The sequence below is a fragment of the Malaclemys terrapin genome, chromosome 11, assembly GCF_027887155.1.
Source record: "Malaclemys terrapin pileata isolate rMalTer1 chromosome 11, rMalTer1.hap1, whole genome shotgun sequence".
Classification (NCBI taxonomy): domain Eukaryota; kingdom Metazoa; phylum Chordata; order Testudines; family Emydidae; genus Malaclemys; species Malaclemys terrapin.
In genome coordinates, this window is record NC_071515.1 from 52,857,375 (window position 1) to 52,881,293 (window position 23,919).

At 41.2% G+C, this 23,919-nt stretch overlaps 1 protein-coding gene across 5 annotated transcripts in view; it reads left to right on the forward strand.

Moving 5' to 3' along the window:
* CACNB4 (calcium voltage-gated channel auxiliary subunit beta 4) overlaps window positions 1-23,919 on the forward strand; it is a 213,617-nt gene that overhangs the window by 132,670 nt on the left and 57,028 nt on the right. For all 5 annotated transcript variants that reach the window (XM_054044135.1, XM_054044138.1, XM_054044134.1 and 2 more), the window contains 3 exons: window positions 15,968-16,087; window positions 18,592-18,714; window positions 22,920-23,050. In XM_054044135.1, the coding sequence (XP_053900110.1) occupies window positions 15,968-16,087; window positions 18,592-18,714; window positions 22,920-23,050 (374 nt within the window). The remainder of the gene's footprint in view (window positions 1-15,967; window positions 16,088-18,591; window positions 18,715-22,919; window positions 23,051-23,919) is intronic.

Consider the following 23,919-nt stretch of genomic DNA (forward strand, 5'->3'; position numbering starts at 1 on the left):
ACCTCGAGAGGTAATCTAGTCCAGTTCCCTGCACTCATGGCAGGACTAAATATTCTAGACCATTCCTGACAGGTGTTTGTCTAACCTACTCTTAAAAATCTCCAATGATGGAGATTCTACAACCTTCCTAGGCAATTTATTCCAGTGCTTAACCACCCAGTTTTTCTTAATGTCCAACCTAAACCCCCCTTGCTGCAATTTAAGCCCATTGCTTCTTGTTCTATCCTCAGAGGTTAAGAACAATTTTTTTCTCCCTCCTCCTTGTAACAACCTTTTATGTACTTGAAAACTGTTATCATGTCTCCGCTCAGTTTTCTCTTCTCCAGACTAACAAATCCAATTTTTTCAATCTTCCCACATGTTTTCTAGACCTTTAATCATTTTGGTTGCTCTTCTCTGGACTTTCTCCAATTTATCCACATCTTTCCTGAAATGTGGTGCCCAGAACTGGACACAGTACTCCTGGTGAGGCCTAATCAGCATGGAATAGAGCGGAAGAATTACTTCTCGTGTCTTGCTTACAACACTTCCACTAATACATCCCAGAATGCTGTTAGCTTTTTTTTTTTTTGCAACAGTGTTACACTGTTGACTCATATTTAGCTTGTGATCCACTATGACCTCCAGATCCCTTTCCACAGTACTCCTTCCTAGGCAGTCATTTCCCATTTTGTATGTGTGCAACTGATTGTTCCTTCCTAAATGAAGTACTTGGTATTTGTCCGTACTGAATTTCATCCTATTTACTTCAGATCATTTCTCCAGTTTGTTGCCGGCACAGAGGCCCGAGGACAGCAACAGTGGGGTTCGTTGCCCGGTGTGCTTTGCGCCAATAAACACACCAGGTGGAGACGCAAACAAACTTTGTTTGCGATCTCAAAGTGGTGCAAGGAGACAGGCAAGTCTCAGATCAAGCACACCAGCAAAAACAGTTTTCCTCTCTTTATACATTTTACAACTAAGCCCCCCATCTCTCTCCCTCTCTACCACCCCCCCCTCTATCACCACCCCTCTATCTCTCCCTCTACTCCCCCTCCCCTCTCTACTGAAGGCATGTTTATACATTTAAGCCGTTAAATCATTCTAGGGCTATAAATCTAGCTTGTTAGTAACTTCTCTCTAAACTGTTACCTGGTCTTGTTTGCCCTTAATTTATTACCCCTTCTCCAGCTAGAAACATGCAAACCTCATCATTATCGCTTGGTACCTGGTATGAGGGGAGGGGGGTTTGTAATTGATAACTGGCTGTTTATGCATTCCATGCATCTAGCTTTCAAGGTCAATTAGAGTTAAACATGGAAGAACTTTGGTTCACTAGGCCTACTGGCATCAACAAGTTTGTCCAAATCATCTTGAATTTTAATCCTATCCTCCAAAGCAGTTGCAACCCCTCCCAGCATGGTATCGTCCGCAAGCTTTATAAGTGTACTCTCTATGCCATTATCTAAATCATAGGCGCCTTTACCCCGGACCTCTGTCCCAGTTTTTCACACTTGCTGTCTGGTCACCCTAACAACACAGGACTGGGAGCTAGGCTATGCATGGATCTTCCATAGGTGGATGGGAGGGGCCTAAAAACTCTTCCTCCCGCCCCTTCCCCACCCTGTTCCATCCAAACATCAATGAGGCATATATTATCTGAAAGGAATAGGCAAGAAACTCCCGCCCTGTGGCTGGCCAGCAGTTGGTCAGGCACAGAGTGGAGTATGCCTATGGGATGGTATATGATGTATAGTTTCCCTTCATCCCCAGAGCTCTGAAAATGTTAGTCTCCTGAGACATATTCCCTTACAAAGCTATACCTGGGGTGATGCAGCTCTGCATAGCTACCAGTGTAAGTTAATGCCTTCAAGGCACAATCTGTCCCAAAGTATTATTGTCCAGTGATATAACAATGATATAGCATTGTAATAAGCATTAAAACAGAGGAGGGAAAATGTGTTAGTGTGTAAGAGAAATAGGAAATTACTGTCAAGAGCATGTGATATATATTATCTTAGCTATTAGTTTTTAAAGGGTTAATATTTCTGTGGTTCTTGTATATTCCTCCTCCTGCAGGTTAAGACTCCAGTCATTCAAGTAGAGGAGATGGAGGAATAAGTACTTTGTGGTGGTGTTTGCCTCAGAAGTGAACATCTTTATCTAAGATGGCAGTAATGCAGTTTATGTCATCTCAGTCATGTGATAGTGAAACTGTTGAGTGATAAAAGTATATCAGCATGTGTAGTTTAGCACCAGAATGACAAGCTACAGGCAGGTTACATTGTCCAGCTCTAGGTAAGGAAATGTCAGAAACTGCCTCTTCTAGCTAAGAAGGATAATACTTGATGTTCCTTTGTTAGTGTAAGCAGATGGAATTGAAAGGTGTTTTATATTTGCAAGGTTGTGACCACATACTGGGCTAAGTAAACTCAGAGTTAGGAGGCCAAAGGTGTTAGAGCAGGATACTGTTATTACAGAACTAACAGGAAGCACTGTCAACTTATTATCATGAAACTAATTGAGCTAAAAAATATTACTCATTTAGAATGAGCTCTCCCCTCAGCAAAATGAAGTTGTTGTGGGATGTTGAATTTTGAGAGTAGGGATTAGTTTACTATGGACCCGTTCCCAATATGCTTATTCAGACCAAATACTTTTTGAAGTTAGAATAGTTGGCCTCTTTACGGTGCTTAAAAGTAGGTTCTATTTGGTTACAGAAAGCTACCATATGCCTGCGAGTCAGTAACTGTATAACATCTCTGCACTCTGCAGAAACCATTCCATGATATCAATATTTATTATTCAAGCCTTTGGTAAAGCTACTGACAGCTGGAGGAATTACCAGCTGCACATGAAACTAAAAGTGTTTGTATGCCCGATTAATCATGAATGGCTGTATTCAATAGGAAGAAAATGTTTTCTGATTTTTGCACAGCGGAAGTCCCAAAAAATGAAAGCCATCTGATAGTTTGCATTGAATTCAGCCCTAAACGGCTCATAATATCCAGCCTTCTTTCCGTAATCTGTATACTGGCCTAGAAATGAAATTTCAATTTCTTTCTGTGTGGAAGTTTAGTATTTCCTATCAGGGCTCTGATAACTAAAACAAAGCAGCTCTGTTAGTTTCTCTTTGTAGTTCTGATGGAAATTATAGACAGAAAAGATTGAGAGGTATTAGGTTAGATTGTCAATTCTGAGGGGCGGAGACCATCTTTTTGGTCTATATTTGTACAGCACCTAGCACAGTGGGGTCCTGGTCCATGATTAGGGTTCCTAGGTGCTACAATAATATCAAGAATAAATAAATAATATCTAGTTCTCCCCAGGCAAAATTCCTCTCCAACTCATGCAGGATTGTACCATACTATATATTTTTTTAGTACTTTGATTTTTTATTGGTGACATAACCAGCAATAAACAAAGGACTGGAGGAAACGTTGTGTCCATTTTATTGTGACTCTTACAAGGTCTGAACAGGAAGAACCCAAATCATACAGTCATCCGAGTTCACAGACTCCAGGACCAAAAATGGTACATTTTGTCACATTTAGCCTGGTATATTTACTTTTCTTCTCCTCCTTTCCTTATATTAAAGGACTGCACAAAAAAGTGGGGGAGAGGGGTTTGAACATGTTCCTCCAACAAACCTCATTCTATTATTGACTACAGCACTGGGATTCTCTTGCCTGTCCCTCTACCACATGATGTTTTCACTACAGGATCTTCTATGATACACAGGGTACATTTGGTGTCAGTTATCTCCTCCTTTTCCTTCTGCTTCAGACTGGATTAAGAGAGGGAGAATTTTAGTAAAACCTTCACTCTGGGCTCCTCCCTTCGTCTGTATAGTTAATTCAGGAGCAATGCCATAACTTCCTAACAAAACCAAGCCAATGATTGAGCATTTCATTACCAGCCCAAAATCTGAGCCATGAATCTCTTGGAGTAAACTCAAGCCAAGTTGCAAGTGAATTTAAGCCCATTTATGGCTTTAGATGGAAATCAGGCAAAATTCTCTTGTTTTGGCTGAGTTTTGCTCTGAGCTTCAAGGTCTGTTTGATTCATGAAACGGAGTTAGAATGAACCCACGTGAACTGAAACTGGGAGGAAAAACGGGTTTGTGTTTAGCCCTGCAAATCAAACTCTGTGAGTTTCAGCTAGGCTTTGCTAAGCCTTCCATTTACTCTTTAGACCAGCTTAAGGTATAGCATTGATGGGCTTCATAAGAAGTGTCTTTGAGATGCTGCCTGGCCAAAAGAGACTGAGAATCTTTCTTTTCATGAGAGTCAGAGAGAAAAATTGCTTATTTATATCAACATAAGATATCTGTAGTTAATCTTAGTGTACTCAAAAGAAATGTTTGCAATTGGACTAGATGTGTTATGCATACCGTTTCTTTTGTTTTAATATTATTTTTCTTATTCTCATCTCAATTCTTAATTAATTTTGGTTTTATTTCAACCCCTTGAGTCTGAGGCTTTTATTTTGGGAATTTCAACCAGACAGTCCCAAAGAAATGAAACAACCCTTCTAACCCTAAGGAGAGAGAGTAAAGGGAGGATGTCTGCAGCCTATCCCCACCCAGGATTCCCTGTAATAAAAGGTCTTGGACTAGGGAGTCCTCTCCCATTGGGTGTGTCACTATCAGGGTTTCGGTTGGAGGCATGCCTGTGAAATGTCTGCAGGTCACTGAAGATGAGAAATGATATGTGTATTACAGTAGTGCATAAGAACCCCAATCAGAGATTGATGTCCCATTGAACTTGGCACAGTACAAGGACTTAAGGCTTTTGGAAGCCACATCCAGTCCTTGTCTGGAAGAAAGCTCTTCATGGTATAGGGTATTTGAGAGTGAGGGGGAAGAATGGGGAAACCTTTGAGTGTGGGGAACCTTTGAGCACCGTGGGGGGCATTGAGGATGCTGCTGAGGGAGGGAGAGCATCCAAAGAAGGATTCTGCATAACAAAAAGCTGGATGCCTGTGAGTTTTGTGGGCTTAGTTATAGAGACTGAGGGCTACTCAAGAACTGGAAGTCTCTCTGCATCACGCCAGTGGAACCCTGGGGTTTAGCAGCACCCAGTTTCGAGTACAAAGTCACATCTCTCCCCGTACATCTATAAATAAACTTGCTGACCTAAAAAATTGTCCTGCAGTGTCCGGAATCCACAGATCCTTTCTGCAATTTTCTAAGTTCTTCCTAAACACAGTGATTTCCCCCCACCCCACCCCCACTTTTAACACAAAAACTGGTCATATGGCTGTTGGGGAAAGGGTCTGAGGACACAAGCCGCCTGGACTTCTGAGGTGGTGCTATAGCAGTCAGATTTCACCCTAATAATACAGGGACCACTTCATCTATGATTTAACGCCATTAACTTCAGTGTGTTTACAATGGGTGTGGATTCCTTCCCACATCCCAAAGGCAGAGCCTGAGCCCTAGGAGGGGAAAGAGGGATTCTGGCTGCTGCCAGAGAGTGTAGTGTGAATGGGTGGTTGGAGGAGCAGGCTGGGCTGAGCCTATACCTACTTCTGGATCTCAGACAGTCACTTAGGCCAGGTGCACTTCCCCCCATTCTCCTTCTCAGAGCCATGTGGGGCAGGAATGTTACCCCACCACTCTCCCCAAGGTGGATTTCTGGGAGGAGAAAAGAGGTCTCTCGTTGGTGTCAGAGATGTAGGTGGAAGGTGACGAGGGTGAAGAACCTCCAGGGGGGTAGACTCATTCTCTACTTAGCCACTCCCTGGATATTGTCATTGCTACTATTAATTTGAAAGCTCTCTGGGACAAGGACTTTGTCTTCTTACGTGCTATACAATGCACTGCATGTTCTGGCTGCTACCACAATACAAATAATAAATAGTAATTGTTTGGTGGTCTGTGTGGCATCACTCAGGCTATATTTAATTGTTTGAAGCCACTATATTCAGCATCAAGGCAGGACTCTGGGAACTGGGTCTGCCACAATTTATGGGGGCTGAAACTCAGCCATGAGATGCTAGATGTTTGCTTGGACGTGGAATATTTAGGAGGGGTAGATTAAGGATTCTCTTTGGGGGAGGAACTCAGGGTAAGAGCAGGGAGAGAGTCAATGCAGGAGGGACTGATGATTTAAAAGTGTCCCAAATTTTTTTTGGCTCTGACCTCTGACCATATTAAGACTCCAGCTGATCACACAGAATAATTAACTGCCTGGAGATACATTGCCTACTACCTGAAACTTCCTTTAAGGAAGTATTGGCACATTAGCCTGTTGGGGTTTCAGAGTTGAGCTCTCTTTTACCAGGGATCTTATTGCTAAGTCACTCCTGACAATAGTTACTTTCACGTTGGAGATTGTAAAAAAAAAAAAAAAAAAAAAAAAGTTGGCTTCCCCCTTAAGCAGCATGTACACTTTATTAACGAGAAGAGCAAATCAGCCCTAGCATGGCGTACTACTGCAAGCACTGGAAACTGTGCCCCAGCATGTTTAACTGTTTTATGAAGTTACCAGGTAATCCATATGGAGCTATGCAAAATCAGCCCCATAGGATGTGATTGTCTAGATATTAACCCCTGTATTTCTACATTCACTACACCACCATTTGCAGATTCTCAGCTCGGCTTCCATGTGCTCTGTTGATTTGTCATCTCTGTGACACGCACTGTACTCTGTTCTTACCCACTTTCCAATAAAGAAAACCAAAAATCACTTGACACTCTCCAGTCGGACAAAAAGCTCTCTCCCTTCCTTAGCTAACCTGAAAATCAGAGGTTTTCTGCTGCAGGCAGGGCCTCGGAAATGTATGGAGCAGAATGCTTCCTGGCTCTGCTACATGCAGCTTGCCTTTCCAAGGGATTGCATATTTTTTGGAGCAGTTCAGTGGAATGGTAGCTAACCCATGCTCATTACATGGGAGATAATATCATTTGTGAGGGACAAGTGTTCAGATGTGTGTTATATTTGTGGCACTCTGAATTTGAAACAGTTTATTTTTGGTACCACTGTAATCTTTATTCTGTTCCATTTAGGAAGGGGGGAGCTAAAAGACGATATTATTCTCCTGTCTCCTATAAGAGGTCTGAAGGCTTCTTCCCATTTCTTATGGTGACCCAGTGATCTCCCCCACGCTCTATAAATAGACCAGGCCATAGAAACCCCGAAATCATTGGGGCCAGTGGAGGGAGTGCGAGCCAGCCAGAGGTGTGCATGTATGTTCAGCAGAGAGGCACTGATTATATACCCGTAACTGCAGAAACATTATTTAATTCACCATCCTTGGTATCACTTCAAATCCCAGTGTTTTTTGTCTGTCTTGAAAAGATGAACTATAACAATTGATCCAATACGGCTGTAGAGGAGAATAAAAGAGGGGGAAGGTAATTAATGAAAAGAAAAATGAGCTCACCCACAAAAGCAGGAAATTAAACTGCTATCAAATAGATATGAAACGAGTCATACAATCCAGGGGAGAATATAGCTCTCTTTTGAAACCTTTCAGATTGTTAAAACTGGAATGTTCTCAACAGCTATTGGTGCGTGTTTTATCTTCACAAAGATGTTGGGTGTCTCATAGGGTTGCCAATTTTAGTTGGACATATTCCTGGAGGTTTTATCACATGCCATAATCTTTAATTAAAGATTAATTTTTAATTTCTGGAGGCTCCAGGACAATCCTGGAGAACTGGCAACCCTATATGGTCTCAAGGGAAGGTAGACAACAAAGTGATATGGCAGTTCCTATGGTAACTGCTCCTTGCATAGTGTATACCAGATTAATTCATAAATTATATACATTCTGGGTAATTTGTTGGCATTGACTCTCAAGGCTCCTTAATCCCAATAAGGCACCTTTAATCTGCACACAAGGCTCACTATAGAAGGAATAATTTTGAAACCTCCCTGCCATGTACAATTATGGATATGTGCTGTACACCTAGCTAGTTGATTCATTCAAAAATATCTGCCGGCTGACAGAGGCTATATAATATAAATTAAAACAAAAATTAGAGGGTCCTTCCATGCAGTGTCAGGGTCCGGAGAGAAAGAGAGCGAGAGACAATGGATTCAAGAGTTTGAACTTCTCTTTCCTCTGGACTAGCACTTTGTGTTGACATAATTTGCTTTTCACTCTGTGGTCATGTAGTCAGTTATTCTCTCCCACCCATGAGGGTGAAAAAACAAAACACCCCCCCCCACACACACACAAACAAACAAAAACTTGAATATTAAAAAAATTATTAGTATAGCTGTTCAGAACATTTTTGTCTAAATGAAATGTTGGTTGTATTTTCAGTTGAGTTTTGTTGGTAGGAGTGAGACAGGCTGTCCCACTCAAGAGCATGGTGGGTAGGGAACAGGCCTGGGATGTGGCAGAACCTGGTGGAAGTCCTTGTTCTGCTTGATTCGGAATATGGGATTAAATCTGCTGTGTATCAGGTAGAGCAGGGACTTGAACGTGGGTTTCCCACATGACCAGCCAGTGCTCTAAGCACAAGCTTATAGAAAACACACGAAACCCGCCCCCCGAAATTTGACAAAATTTCGATTTTGTGAAAATATTATAAAGGTTTTGTGTTTGTTCCAATGAAGAATGAAAACAAATTTTGAAACCTTGAAAGTTGCTGCAAAACTGAATTGTCATCCTCCAGTCGTTTCTATTCATTAGTTCATATTGGGCCAAATTCTACTCTGAGATGCATGTAATCTGCTCCTGCCTGTGCCATGCCTTGATACCATGGTGATGGGCGTATTATAAATGGATAAGATAGGGTCAGGGTGCATTTTTCTGTGGCTCATTACTTTTACCAGAAGATACAGTACAAACAAGTAGGAGTTCACATCTCTTTCAAAATGTATTAAATTAAATAGGAAATAAGAATATTCACAGCTACAAAAGAAAGAGTAAAAACTTACATGTGATACCTTCCCTCATACTTCATAAACCAATAAATGGAATATACAATGAACATATTTCCATTCTTGATGGAGCAGGAGTGGAGCCATTTTCTACTCCTTGTATTCTATCAACACCACCACCAACAAAACCCCAATTATTTACTTTTATTAGCAGATACCAATAATCTCCTATTGTGAGTTTTTTACCCACGAAAGCTTATGCCCAAATAAATCTGTTAGTCTTTAAGGTGCCACCAGACTCCTTGTTGTTTGTGTAGATACAGACTAACACAGCTACCCCCTGATACTTGACACCATGCAAGGCACTAAATTTAGCCGTATGGAGTGGAAATCCATCAACCTCAACAAAAAACTTGCACCGATACAGACAGACATCATCTTCCTCTCCAAATGCAAACAGATGGACATCATACCAAATGGACTGAAGGTAAAAAATCCATTGCAATCAACATACTACACTGACTATGGTGAGAGACTGTGCCACACACTCTCAAAAAAACTGAGGAACCACCTGATCAGCATCCTGTACAGCAGACAGGAGAAGATCAAGAATGAATTCTCAGAACTGGAGACTCTCATACAATACCAACCTTCCACACAAACTTCCATGTGGCTGGACTTTACAAAAATGAGACAAGCCATTTACAATGCACACTTCACTTCTCTACAGAGGAAAAAGGACAGTAAGCTATCTAAATTCCTACTTGCCACAGGGGGCTACAACAGTGGTACCCTCAACTCATCAAACAATATTGTCAATGTTTCCAACCACACACTTAGCCCAGCAGAAGAGTCTGTCCTATCTCGGGGACTCTCTTTCTGTCCCACCATCCGCACGAACACGATACAGTTCTGCGGTGATCTGGAAGCCTACTTGTGTCGACTCCGACTCAAGGAATATTTTCAACGCACCACTGAACAGTGCACTGACCCACAGGAACCCTCCTACCAACACTACAAGAAGAAGAACTCTGCGTGGACTCCTCCTGACGGTCGAAATGACAGACTGGACCTCTACATAGAGTGCTTCCGTAGACGTGCACAGGCTGAAATTGTGGACAAACAACATCACTTGTCCCATAACCTCAGCCGTACAGAACGCAATGCCATCCACAGCCTCAGAAACAACTCTGACATCATCATCAAAGGGGCTGACAAAGGAGGTGCTGTAGTCATCATGAACAGGTCGGACTATGAACAGGAGGCTGCCAGGCAACTCTCCAAGACCACATTCTACAGGCCACTATCCTCTGATCCCACTGAGGAATACCAAAAGAAACTACACCATCTGCTCAAGAAATTCCCAGCTACAGTACGGGAACAAATCTACATGGACACACCCCCAGAACCCCGACCAGGGATATTCTATCTGCTACCCAAGATCCATAAACCCGGAAACCCTGGACGCCCCATCATCTCAGGCATTGGCACTCTTACAGCAGGATTATCTGGCTATTTGGACTCTCTCCTCAGACCCTACGCTACCAGCACTCCCAGCTATCTTCGAGACACCACCGACTTCCTGAGGAAACTACAATGCATTGGTGTTCTTCCTGAAAACACCATCCTGGCCACCATGGATGTAGAAGCACTTTACACCAATATTCCATATGAGGATGGACTACAAGCTGTCAGGAACAGTATCCCTGATGAGGCCATAGCACGCCTGGTGGCTGAGCTTTGTGACTTTGTCCTCACCCACAACCACTTCAGATTTGGGGACAACTTATACCTTCAAGTCAGTGGCACTGCTATGGGTACCTGCATGGCCCCACAGTATGCCAACATTTTTATGGCTGACTTAGAACAATGCTTCCTCAGCTCTCGTCCCCTAGTGCCCCTCCTCTACCTGCACTACATTGATGACATCTTCATCATATGGACCCACGGAAAGGAGGCCCTTGAAGAATTCCACCTGGACTTCAACAATTTCCACCCCACCATCAACCTCAGCCTGGACCAGTCCACACAAGAGATCCACTTCCTGGACACTACAGTGCAAATAAGTGATGGTCACATAAACACCACCCTATACCGGAAACCTACTGACCGCTATACATACCTACATGCCTCCAGCTTCCATCCAAGACACATCACACGATCCATTGTCTACAGCCAAGCCCTAAGATACAACCGAATTTGCTCCAACCCCTCAGACAGAGACAAACACCCATAAGATCTTTATCATGCATTCTTAAAACTACAATACCCACCTGGGGAAGTGAGGAAACACATTGACAGAGCAAGACGGGTACCCAGAAATCACCTACTACAGGACAGGCCCAACAAGGACAATAACAGAACACCACTGGTCATCACATACAGCCCCCAGCTGAAACCTCTCCAGCGCATTATCCACGATCTACAACCTATCCTGGAAAATGATCCCTCACTCTCACAGACCTTGGGAGGCAGGCCAGTCCTCGCTTACAGACAACCCCCCAATCTGAAGCAAATACTCACCAGCAACTACACACCACACCACAGAAACACCAATCCAGGAACCAATCCCTGTAGCAAACCTCGTTGCCTACTCTGTCCCCATATCTACTCTGGCGACACCATCAGAGGACCCAGCCACATCAGCCACACCATCAAGGGCTCATTCACCCACACATCTACTAATGTTATATATGCCATCATGTGCCAGCAATGCCCCTCTGCCATGTACATTGGCCAAACCGGACAGTCCCTCCGCAAAAGAATAAATGGACACAAATCAGACATCAGGAATGGTAACATACAAAAGCCAGTAAGTGAACACTTCAATCTCCCTGGTTATTCTATTACAGATTTAAAAGTCACGATCATTGAACAAAAAAACTTCAGAAACAGACTTCAAAGAGAAACAGCAGAACTAAAATTCATTTGCAAATTTAACACCATTAATTTGGGCTTGAATAGGGACTGGGAGTGGCTGGCTCATTACAGAAGCAGCTTTTCCTCTCCTGGAATTGACACCACCTCATCTATTATTAGGAGTGGACTACATCCATCCTGATTGAATTGGCCCTGTCAACACTGGTTCTCCACTTGTGAAGTAACTCCCTTCTCTCCATGTGTCAGTATATAATGCCTGCATCTGTAACTTTCGCTCTATGCCTCTGAAGATGTGAGGTTTTTAAGGTGCCACCAGACTCCTTGTTGTTTTTAATAGTCTCCTTGCGGCATGTTCAATTTCATCCATTTGGAGAAGGCCTGTGGCCAAAACATCCCTGTCAGGAACTTCAGGTGGCTGGAGAAGTCCACCCTTAGATATATGCTAATAAGAATGAAGGACTGATTTTGTTCTGGTTTGTCATCAGTATGACTTAAGGAACTGAAAACGAGTAACAAAGGGAGGCGGAGAATATACCTTTAAGTAAGTGAATGGCTTTATTGTCCAGCGATATAAAACTGCCAATGCCTCTTGTTAGAGCTGATAATACAATGTAAGGTTTGATGTGTGTATTATTGGCCAGATCCTCAGCCCCACTAAGTCCCCTTTGTGACACTCAGGCAAAGGGGATTAAAGCTAAAAGAAGCTAGGGATGTCTGTTGTTGGAGAAAACCTTGGCTGGGATACAGTCGGCTCCTCTCATCCCCTCCCACCCTATTCCAAAAGGTGAGTCAGAGCTGAGAGAGGCATGGAAGGAGGCACAGCCAGATCTTGCTACACTTCAGAGATCTCTGCAGGTGTAAAGGCTGCTCTAAATTGCACTGGGAGACAAATTGTAGACCCCCCAATAGGGGGGCAGGGAAGTGGAGGGAAGCCACTTGGCTTCTCCCCAAGTGCACCAGGCAAACATAAGATGCACCTGATGATTCAGGCCTATACCAGTACAATATCCTGTAGAATGTTAATTACTATGGCTACAAAGAACACTGTATGTGATAGTAGAGGGAATGGCAACTTAACCATGTCTACATGAAACACTCCATACTCAAAACAACGTAATACGGTCTTTGAAAGGTCTGAAGCTGGAGGGAAAGTAGTAAGATGCTACAGAGAATCAGTACCACAAAGTACTTTTTTTTGGCTCTAGTTTTCAAAAATAGGCCTATAATGCAGTGTTGCCAATTCTCACAACACTGTTTGCGAGTCTTGCCGTATTTGATGTTTCTCCTTAAGCCCCAGTCGCTGGAGTTATATGATTACATGAGAATCTCCGCTTTCATCTAAACAAAAGTAAGTTTCGAATCCTTGTGGCTGCAGAGAGAGGCTACAAAATGGGAAGCCTAAAAGCTCAAAATAGAAGGCAAATCAAAACTCCCAAATATCTAATTTTTTAAAATTACATGATTTTTATTCCAGTGTCATGATTTTGGAATCCTTGGGGTTGGCAGTACTACAAACTCAACTTCTTGACTTTTTGCTGACAATCACATACGCAAATATCTTTGTCATAAAATATGCTCCAAATCATTTGCAGGTGCAATCAGGTACTTAAATCTCTGGGCACGTATTTGCCCACAATTATTTGCTCTCTTAGACTTGTGGTTTCAGTTATTGTGGGTGTGAGAACGCAGGCACAAAGTCAGAGTCTGCCTTTGAATATCAGCCTGTGTGTTACTTTAGTAGACAGGATCACTGCACAAGCGCTGTGATTTCCAGACAGAGATGCAGATATGTTTTACGCCATTGGTGCTTTGTTTTTAACTTAAGTAGCTAGCTGTCTAACCAATATATGTCCTTAAAATATTGGGTGTACAGCCTGTCTAACTAAGTTGTTATAATCATTTTGTTCCAAAACTTCATCACAATGTTTCTTTAAATCTCACAGCTTTGAATATTCCTTTGGGTATGTCTGATACTTACATCAGAGCATACCTGACTGAATGCTGCTGTACTTAAGTGGAGTTTATGATGAGAGTTCTGAGAATTACTGTTGATTTCTCCTCAGTCTCTACTTATTTTACTTGTCTAAGCTCACTGCCAAATACAGTTATGCTGTTAAATAGCTTCAGACACGAAAATATACTGAAATGACATCACCATAGAATAAATAGGATACTATTTATCATAGCAGTGAAGATCAGTTTTTAAAAGGCTTTTTTAATGTACTTGCATCTGAATTGGTTGAGTCATGAGTTAATTTAAAACTCTTCTAAAAATTGTGATGAGACAAAATAGTCATCCATTTGACAAAAATAGATTGTTAATGGCTTTCCTGGATGAGAAGATGATTTTTTTCAGTTTGCTACTGAAAATGTGATCACTTAGAAATGTGTTGCTGTACTTATTGGCCAACACTTCACTAAATATAGAAGATCCAGTTAATTAATGCTTCTCCTTATAAAATTCTATAATATTTTACAGCAGTGGTCACAAACAGTGTGGTGTAGAGTTCCTACGGGACTTTTGATTGTTACTGTACGGTACTACATCCAGCTTCTGCATGGAGATCTGCATGGATAGACTTTTGTGCAGCCCCATTGACTTGGGTTTTATAATGGATGCAACGATAGTTTTGTTTGTACGATTAGGGTCCTAGCATTGTGCTTTTCTGAACTCATAAATGTACAAAATATGTAAATATAAAAATGTGTTAATGGGACTAAATTATGCCATTTACATATGGTCTTGTACCCTAAACTTTATATATTATGTGCTGATATTTAAAGTATTAATTGCCATTGCATTCGAGTTTGTAATTCAGAACCTCAAAAATTTGTAATTGTGCAAAGCTACCCACAGTGTGTCATAACAATGCAGAATCTCTAACTGAAATAAAATTAACCGCCGCTATTGCTGGGTGCTGATAAATTAAACTAAATACAAATTAATTGAATTCCAAACCAAATAGTATCTGATTCTGAATCACTGGAGTCAGTGGAAGATTGGGAATTTCATTGGGCACAGGATCAAGTGCAGAAAGAGGAAGGAAGTTTCGTAGCAAAGGCATTACTCACCTAAACAAGTATAAAAATAGACATTCTTCCTGTTTGGGAAATAGAACTGCCATGTGCATATCCTTGCCATGCGAGATTTACTTAGACTAGAGGACCAAATCCTAGAGTTTAGCATGCGTAGCATTTTGCAGGATCTGGCCACTACAAAAAAAAAAAAAAATTAACATGCCTTTTTAACACCATTTTTAGAAATGAGGCACATCTTCATTCGAATTAAGAGTCATGCAAGTAGAATTGAGCTCTAATTTTGCTAGGCATCTGGGGTCTATTTTGGTTTTTAGATTAATAATATTTTCAAATACTTTGTACATTCTTTTGTCTTTCTTACAAAATCGGGCCCCTATCCTGCAATTGGATCCATGCAGGCATGAAGGTACATTTGTGCCAATCTAATTGCAGAATCAGGACCTCAGTGTCAAGTTGTTTATTATAAAGGGGAGTGTAAAAAGACTACTGGTTTTAGATTGTGCCACCCATCCTGAATGGTGACTTGAACAAGACATCTTACTGTACAGTATATCCTATTTCTTCCCCTTGCAGACTGATGTATATCCCTTCTGGTTCATATATCATCCCTATCTCATGATATTGCATAGGATGCATTTGAATTTATGTGTTCCATTGTCAAATAACTTTTTAAATAGTATGTTCTGGCATTTGGCCATTTTTGCTTCTTGATTCACATACATTTATGTTTAGGTATGATGCATAGAATAATTCTTTGAGTGCTGCTGGGTACTGAGTAAAGTATTTATATATCAGTAAAATATTTACATAGAAAAGAGATTTTAACTGAGACATCTAATAATCTGATTCTATCTGATGTGATGTAACCTTCAACGGAGAGCTGATCTTTAATCCAAGGCTATCAAACAGGATTTAAATCTTGTAATAGGTTGTTTGCTGTTCCCAGTGCTGATTGCCTTATGATGCATACCCATAAGAGAGACTAAGATATTGCACAAGTTCTGAGAAAGAGAGAGATTTCCTTTGGAATTTTGTGTTTTGCAGAAAAATAAAAATTATAAAACTACTTAAATTCCTAGCTATATCCTGTACAATTTCCTATCAGAAATAAAACACAAAATCTACATAACAAAATTCAGGAAATAAACACTTGAGCAATGTTTTGTGAATTTGGCTTGGATTCATCTAAGCAGTATAATATTTTCTTAACGATGTCCTCTTCTTTTTAGGGATCAGCAGATTCATACACAAGCAGACCATCAGATTCTGATGTATCTTTGGAAGAGGACAGAGAAGCAATTCGCCAGGAGAGAGAACAGCAAGCAGCTATTCAGCTTGAAAGGGCAAAGGTGTGTTCTTCTTTTCAGCTTTAATAATAGCAAAGTTATATGGCATTTGGTGGCACGTCAGCCTTTGCATAGTGTTAGAATTCTTTCTACAGGTTTATAATGGTGATCATATAATTTGAAAATAGCTTGGCAACCAACTACAAGATGCTAGAGGGGGAAATACCAAATATTTTCACAAAGAAGATACTACTTAAAAAATGAAGCCAAATCCTGCTGTCACACCCATGTAACCTTATGTGTGTTGGTAGGTCCTAGATGTGTAAATGAGAATGGAATTTGGCTCTTTTACTTAAGGAAAGGAAAGGAGAACAACATAAGAGACTTCTACCACATTTTCACAGCAATGTACTCGACTCTTTTGAATTTGGATTTGGTCCAGTTGGTCACCCTATGGATGAGCTGTGGATGGACTGGATGTAAATATAATGGGGCAAATACTGCCCTGTAATGTATGCACATGAGTTCCATTCATTTCAATTGCCATTGTACCAATATAGTCAGACATAGGATTTTGACCCAGTGGCTGCAATTTAGTCCTTTTTTTGTTTCTCAAATGTTGGTTGCTTGATTCACCCTGTGAAGAAAGGGGCTGCAGATGACAAATGGTGTGCCAGAGGGGTCGGGCATTCAGATACTTCAGTGACAGTAAAATAAATTGGGGGTTTGGATAGATACATGCCAGAGGGATTTTCCATCAGTGGAAAGCAGACAGTGTTTTCAGGGCCACACTTTTCCAGGGGTTCATCAAATGAAGGCCAACTTCAGAGAATGGTTGGGACCCTGCTGGGAGAGGCTCCCAACGTTACGGGACTTGTTCAGAATGATACACTTTCTATGGGGTTTTACACTGTCCTACTGAATTTAATAGAAAATTCTATCCCTTCTAGAGGTGGTTTAAAAAAGCCCGTAGAAAGGCTGTCTTGTTCTCTATTAAATTCTATACATTTTTGGATTAATTCATATAACACCTATTACATTTCTGTAGAACCTAGTTTCATCCTATTGAATTCCATAGGACTTTTCCATAGGTCTGAATCAGCATGTCTCCCTGTTGCTCTGGCCACCCCTGTCTTGATCAGCTTCATCTACTTTTGAGGAAGTTTTAGGCAACTCTTGGCCACCCAGCAGAAAGGTTTTTGTAGGCACCTTGTGATGCTGTGTTCCTCACAAATTTCCTGCTACTCAGGGCATACAGCCCATTTTACACCAGCAGGAATCAACCAAGCCTTTGAACTCTATAGTTTTCTAGAGTACTTCGTAGCCTACATCTTATGTAGGGTCTTCCATCACATCTCATGCCTTAGGACACACAACAATCTCTGCAAAGGAAGAATTTTCTTGCACTGTGAAGGGTTAAAATCCATGTGCATGTTATATAACAACCTGGTATGTATGGATTGTGCCAGCTCTTTTTCAGACCCGAAGTCCAGAGTTTGGTCTGGAGACCAGAGGCCTAACTAATAGTGATCAGCTAAGAGAAAGCTGGGGTAAACAAAATAACATTGCCTTTACTAAGATCTGCTTGGTCAGTAGAAATGCCAGATGTTGAAGCAATAACTGAATAATTATGTTTCATCCAATGTTTCAAATTGAACAAAGGATCCCTGTTCCTATTGTGTTTCTCCTGAAGGGAAAACAGTCTTCCCACAGATCCAACCTTGAGTTTATGAAATATTGGCACATGTCACTATAATGATATGGCACCCTTCCACCTCCCTTCCAAGGGACCAATGCCCTGCCTTAAGACATAAAGGAGACAATCTCTATTTTCATATGCTTTCACTGTTTCTTTGCTTTATCCCCTAGACATGTATCTGTCGGACAATCAAAGGAGTTACTCCATTCCTATGGACCCCAAATCACAATTCAACATATATATTTTATACTAATAACATTTTATCAAAGTATTAATCAAATGTTAATTTGCTAACTTGAGACCATGGGCGGAGACATTGTGTAACCTTTTAACCATTGGCTATTGTGCTATCTTGTCTTGCTGCAAAACCTATCCCGGGGTGTGGAACTGCCTACCCCGTCACTTTCCCCCGCCCATGGAAAATCTATATATTTCATTGTAATCAATTAATTTACAGTGTCTCTGAGCCTAATAAGCCAGGTGACACTCCGCCAGCGCTGTGTGTAATAAACCCCTATGCTTTGACCTCTACACGGTGTGGATTTATGTCCTTCACACTGTGTGCATTGTGGAGGGAGGAATTACCTTCCTTTGAATTATCCTACAAGGGGATTGCTACTGATGGATCAATTCTCTTTTGTAGTAAATCACATGGCTCAAATTTGGACCTGATGTAAGCAAGCACAACTCCATTGACTTGTGTGGAGTTGTGTCCGCTTACATTAGGTCTGAATTTGGCCGTATTGCCAATGCATGACTAGTAAATACATATTTTTTAATTTGACACAGTTAGCACACTAACTCTTGAATCTAAAAAGTACAAGAACACTTCTGTAATATGCTTGTGACATGTTTTTTTTGTTCCTAGTCTAAACCTGTAGCGTTTGCAGTTAAGACTAATGTGAGTTACTGTGGCGCACTGGATGAAGATGTTCCTGTCCCAAGCACTGCCATTTCTTTTGATGCCAAGGACTTTTTGCACATTAAAGAGGTAACTATAGCATGCAATTATTCCTCTGCCCTGCCAACAACTAAAACCTAAGCAGTCAGATTTGAGCCATGCAAGACAAAAGAGAAAGCTGAATAGCAGCCAGCATTACTCAGAGCATCTGTTTGATTAGCAATAACATCCAGGATCATTCATCCTTATCAGGATTCCACTGCCATGAGGCTGTATCTTGTACTATTATTAATTTGAATCTACAAATTCATTATCTGGTCTTAAATGCATGGAAGGGAAATCATGTCTTAGTAGATTTTAAAACCACTTGAACTTGATGGAGATAGATTTTGTTCTTCACTAAAGCAGTGAGATTGAGACTGGTAGTAGATAGCCTGGGAAAGGACACCTTGAGCCCAACAGTGGAGTTATACCAGCTTACACCAGGTCTGCAAGTAGCCCCCTAGAGAGGGCCTGTAGAAGAGGGAGAGGACCTAGAATAAGAGAGTAAGAAAAAGCATCTGTAGGAAAGCTTTCTGCCTTGGGACATAGGGTTCGTCTACACAACAAGTGGCAGTGAGTCCCAGAGCCTGGGTCAACACATTCAGGCTCATGGGGCTCAGGCTACTGCGCTAAAAATAGTTGTGTAGATGTTGCGGCTTTGGCTGGAGCTGGGTACTGCCTACGCTTCAGATCCCAAGCTGCAACATCTACACATCTATTTTTAGAGCCTCAGCCCTGCAAGCTTGAGTGAGTAGACCTGGGGTCTGAAGCTAAGTGCCACTCATTGTGTAGATGTATGGAGAGAGACTGAGAGAAATGGGACCTCAGAGCAGGGAGGGGAGCTAAGGGATAGGGGCACCATCCTAAAATGCTAACTGGAGAGAAAATCATTTTTACTGTATGTTGAAGATATTTCCTGCAAATTTTCTTTGAGCTTCCTAAAGTGAACCCACAAAATGTGCATGTGTAACATGTTATTTTGCACACATATATGCAGGCCTAGAACTTGCAAAACAAGGTTCATCCATATATGCTGCGGGTTGATTTTAGGGGGCCTGATACCACTTCGGCTTGGAGCCTTTTGAGGTTCTCCCATCTGTGCTTTACAGTCCTGTGATTTTTGAAATGTTCTCTTGCCAAACAGCTCCTAGTTGTAATCCCTTGGAATTTACCAGAATGACAATTCTCCCTTTTCCTACGAATACACAAATATTTTCATTGTATGTTATGAATTTCTAAAACAAATTCTAATATAGCCCATTTTATTGTTGATGCAAAACATTATATATGCAGAACTTTGTACATTTCCCCGGACAGATGTTTTTATCTGTAACAATCCATCTGAAGATGGCAAAAGTTGTGGATGTTACTCTAAAATGGACAGCCAGGAACAAGATCAATTTAAAATGGTTGTCTGGTACTTTAGTTGGTGATTTATTTGTGAGATTCCCAGGACGTAGGGTCTTGTAGTTCAGTCTACAGTTTCTGAAATGAATTCTTTGCATCAGTCTCCACTGCAGAGGATGTTGGGAAGACAGCCACATCAGAGCTATTTTTGGGGTGACAGATCTGAAGTACTGTCCCAAATTGATGCCTCAGTAGAAGAGGTTTTAGCACAAATTGATAAACTAAACAGTAATAAGTCACCAGGACCAGACGGTATTTTCCCAAGAGTTCTGAAGAAACTCAAATATGAAATTGCTGAACTACTAACTCTGGTATGTAACCTATCACTTAAATCACCTCTATCCTAGATGACTGGCAGGTAATTAATGTAATGTTAATTTTTAAAAAGAGCTGCAGAGGAGATCCTGGAAATTACAGGCCAGTGAGCCTAAGTTCAGTACTGGGCAAATTGGTAAAAACAGAACAGAACTTTCAGATACATAGATCAACACAATTTGTTGGGGAAGAGTGGAAGAGTCAACCTGGCTTTTGTAAAGGAAAGTCATGCCTCTCCAATCTAATCTAGTTCTTTGAGAGGGCCAACAAGCATGTGGAGTAGGGGATCCAGTCAGTACAGTGTACTTGGATTTTCAGAAAACCTTTGACAAGGTCTCTCTCCAAAGGCTCTTAAGCAAACTAAGTAGCCATGGAATAAGACGGAAGGTAACTGGTTGAAAGGTAGGAAACAAAGGACAGGAATAAATGGTTTGTTTTCACAATGGAGAAAGGTGAACAGCAGGGTCACCCAAGGACCTGTGCTGTTCAACATATTAATTAATGATCAGGAAAAAGGGATGAATAGTGAAGTGGGAAAATTTGCAGATGATACCAAATTTAAGTCCAAAGCAGACTCTAAGGAGTTACAGAGGGATCTCACAAAACTGGGTGACTGGGCAACAAAATGGCAGATTAAATTCATCATTGATAAGTGCAAAATAACACACACTTGAAAAAATAATTCCAAGTAGCAGTCAAAAAGGCTAACAGTATGTTAGGAACTATTAAGCAAGGGATAGAAAATAAGACAGAAAATATCTTAAAATCATTATATAAATCCATGGTGCACTCACACCTTGAATACTCTGTCCAGTTCCAGTCACTCCATTTCAAAAAGGGAATAGTGGAACTGGAAATGGTTCAGAGAATGGCAACATAGATTATCAAGGCTATGGAACAGCTTCCATATGAGGACAGACTGAAAAGATTAGGGCTGTTCAGCTTAGAAAAGAGATGACTAAGTGATGATATAATAGAGGTCTATAAGATCATGAATGGTGTGGAAAAAGTGAATAGAATAGTATACAAAAACCAGGGGTCATCCAATGAAATTAATAGGTAGCAGGTTTCATACAAACAAGAGGGAGTACTATTTCACATGATGCACAATTAATCTGTGAAACTCATTGCCATGGGATGTTGTGATGGCCAAAAGTATAACTGCGTTCAAAAAAGTACTGGATAAGTTCATAGACATATGTCCATCAAGATGGCCAGGGATGCAACCCCACTTGCAAGACCATTCTAAACTTCTGACTACCAGAAGCCAACAGTGGAAGATGGGTGGATCACTCCATAATTTCCCAGTTCTGTACATTCCCCCTGAAGCTCTGGCATGGACCATTGTCTGAGACAGGATACTGGGCTAGATGGACCATTGGTCTGATCAGTGTGGCCATTCTTATGTTCTTAAACTAGCATATCATAATAGTATATAACAAAGGATAATGCAAACCACAGAAAAAACTTGTATGGAAGGTGAGGAAAAAATATACTTTTGCTAGGAAGTTGTTGAGGCTGAACTTTCAAATTTGAGAGCCTAAAGTTGGGCCCCTAAATAAGTGGTCTGATTTTTTTTTAATTGGTCTTGAGCCTGTGCAGATCTCATTGACTTCAAATAGGAGCTTTAGAATGTATTTATTTAGTTGTCCAAGAATGAATTTAAGGGCCTGAGAGTTTGGGGCCAGGGAACTGATAATTTAGAGAGATGGGAGTATATATTTGGCTTCTTCCTCACTCATTTTGCAAACAAATCTTTGATTTATTTTTTCTGAAAGTATTCAAATGGGATTGATACGCACTGGCTTTTATTATGTATAACCTCTCTAGGAAAACTAATATTCCTTTTGAAATATGGTGCCAAGAGCTCTTGCCAAAAAATCATTGCAATTTTTTAGAAAATTACAAAATTGCTAAAAAATATAATTTGCTCAATTTACAAAGACCTAAACGAGGAGAACAAATTGTAAATCTTCAAAAGAGCTTGCTTAAAAAGTCCTGTCACCAGATAGTTGCAACAAATCTTTTGTCTTTATGGCATCACTCTTTATATCACTGTAGTTTAGATTGGGCCAAACTTTCAATTAAATTAATGTAATGTTAACAAAAGTTAACAATACAATAAAATGATGCTTTAAGAAATGTATTAAAGTCTCTGGAAGTAAAATTTCTTAACTTCATTAAAAAATATATCCAAGTGGTTTAGCCGTTTCTAGGGTATATGGCTGCAAATAAACTGAAGTCAAGATAGAGGAAAGATGGTCCAGTGATTAGGGTGTTAGATAGTAGACCACTCTCCCAAACTACCATTACCCTTGGCACCAGTTTGCATATTTGTTGATGGTGTCAGCAGAAAAGTCATGCCTGGACATAGAGAGTAAATACAGAATTTGACACTCCATGTCAAGGCTGAGAAAGTTCAGAGAGAAACCTGTACTGACACAGCTTGGGCTGTACCTGTTCTGTGGGCACATACAAGTCTTCAGTCTTAAGAGCTCTCAGTATGGCACAATAATCTGTCTGTGTTACAGAAATATAATAACGACTGGTGGATAGGAAGGCTGGTTAAAGAGGGTTGTGAGATTGGCTTCATTCCAAGCCCACTTCGGCTGGAGAATATCCGAATTCAGCAGGAGCAGAAGAGAGGACGTTTCCATGGAGGGTAAGACTGTCCTTAGCCATTTCAAGATGCAACAAACACTGGGCAATATTTGAAGTTCAGCTGATTTGTTTTAATGTATTCCTCAGTCTCCTCTTGTCTAAAAATGGTTTTGTATTCATATACCAAAATGGACAGTGAGTTAAAATATACACGTTTGCAGAAAGTAGCAGGCATCCTAGATCTCTCACTGTCTCTGATGTTGAATCCGAGGGACAGGAAAACTACAGGGATAAACTTTGAAAAATGAGTCCTACAGGATGTGGACTAAAGTGTGGAGGGTTCTGGAGGACAAGCAGTCTGAGCCCATGCAGGGTTAGATCAAATCAGTGATCACTCATGGGCCCTAAGATTTTGCCTCATACTCTTTTTATTCTGACTCACCACTAAATTGGTACGTTGGGAACAGCACAGAGACAGTGTTGCAGCACTCCTTTCTCATTGCAACCCTTTCTTTAAGAGAGACTGCACTCCGGCCGCTCCACTGCTTCTCACCTCAGGTTGCCTCTCCACTTTCATCCCCAGCCTGTCTCCTCCTCGTCTCTCCACCCCTAGGCCTAAATCGTGCACGTGTCTTAGCCCTGGTCTACACTGGGGGGAGGATCGATCTAAGTTACGCAACTTCAGCTACGTGAATAATGTAGCGGAAGTCGACGTACTTAGATCGACTTACCGTGGTGTCTTCACTGCGGTGAGTCAACTGCTGCCACTCCTCCGTCGACTCTGCCTGCGCCTCTTGTGGCAGTGGAGTACAGGAGTCGATGGGAGAGCACTCGGGGGTCGATTTATCACATCTAGACTAGACACAATAAATCAATCCCCGCTGGATCGATTGCTGCCCACTGATCCGGTGGGTAGTGAAGACATACCCT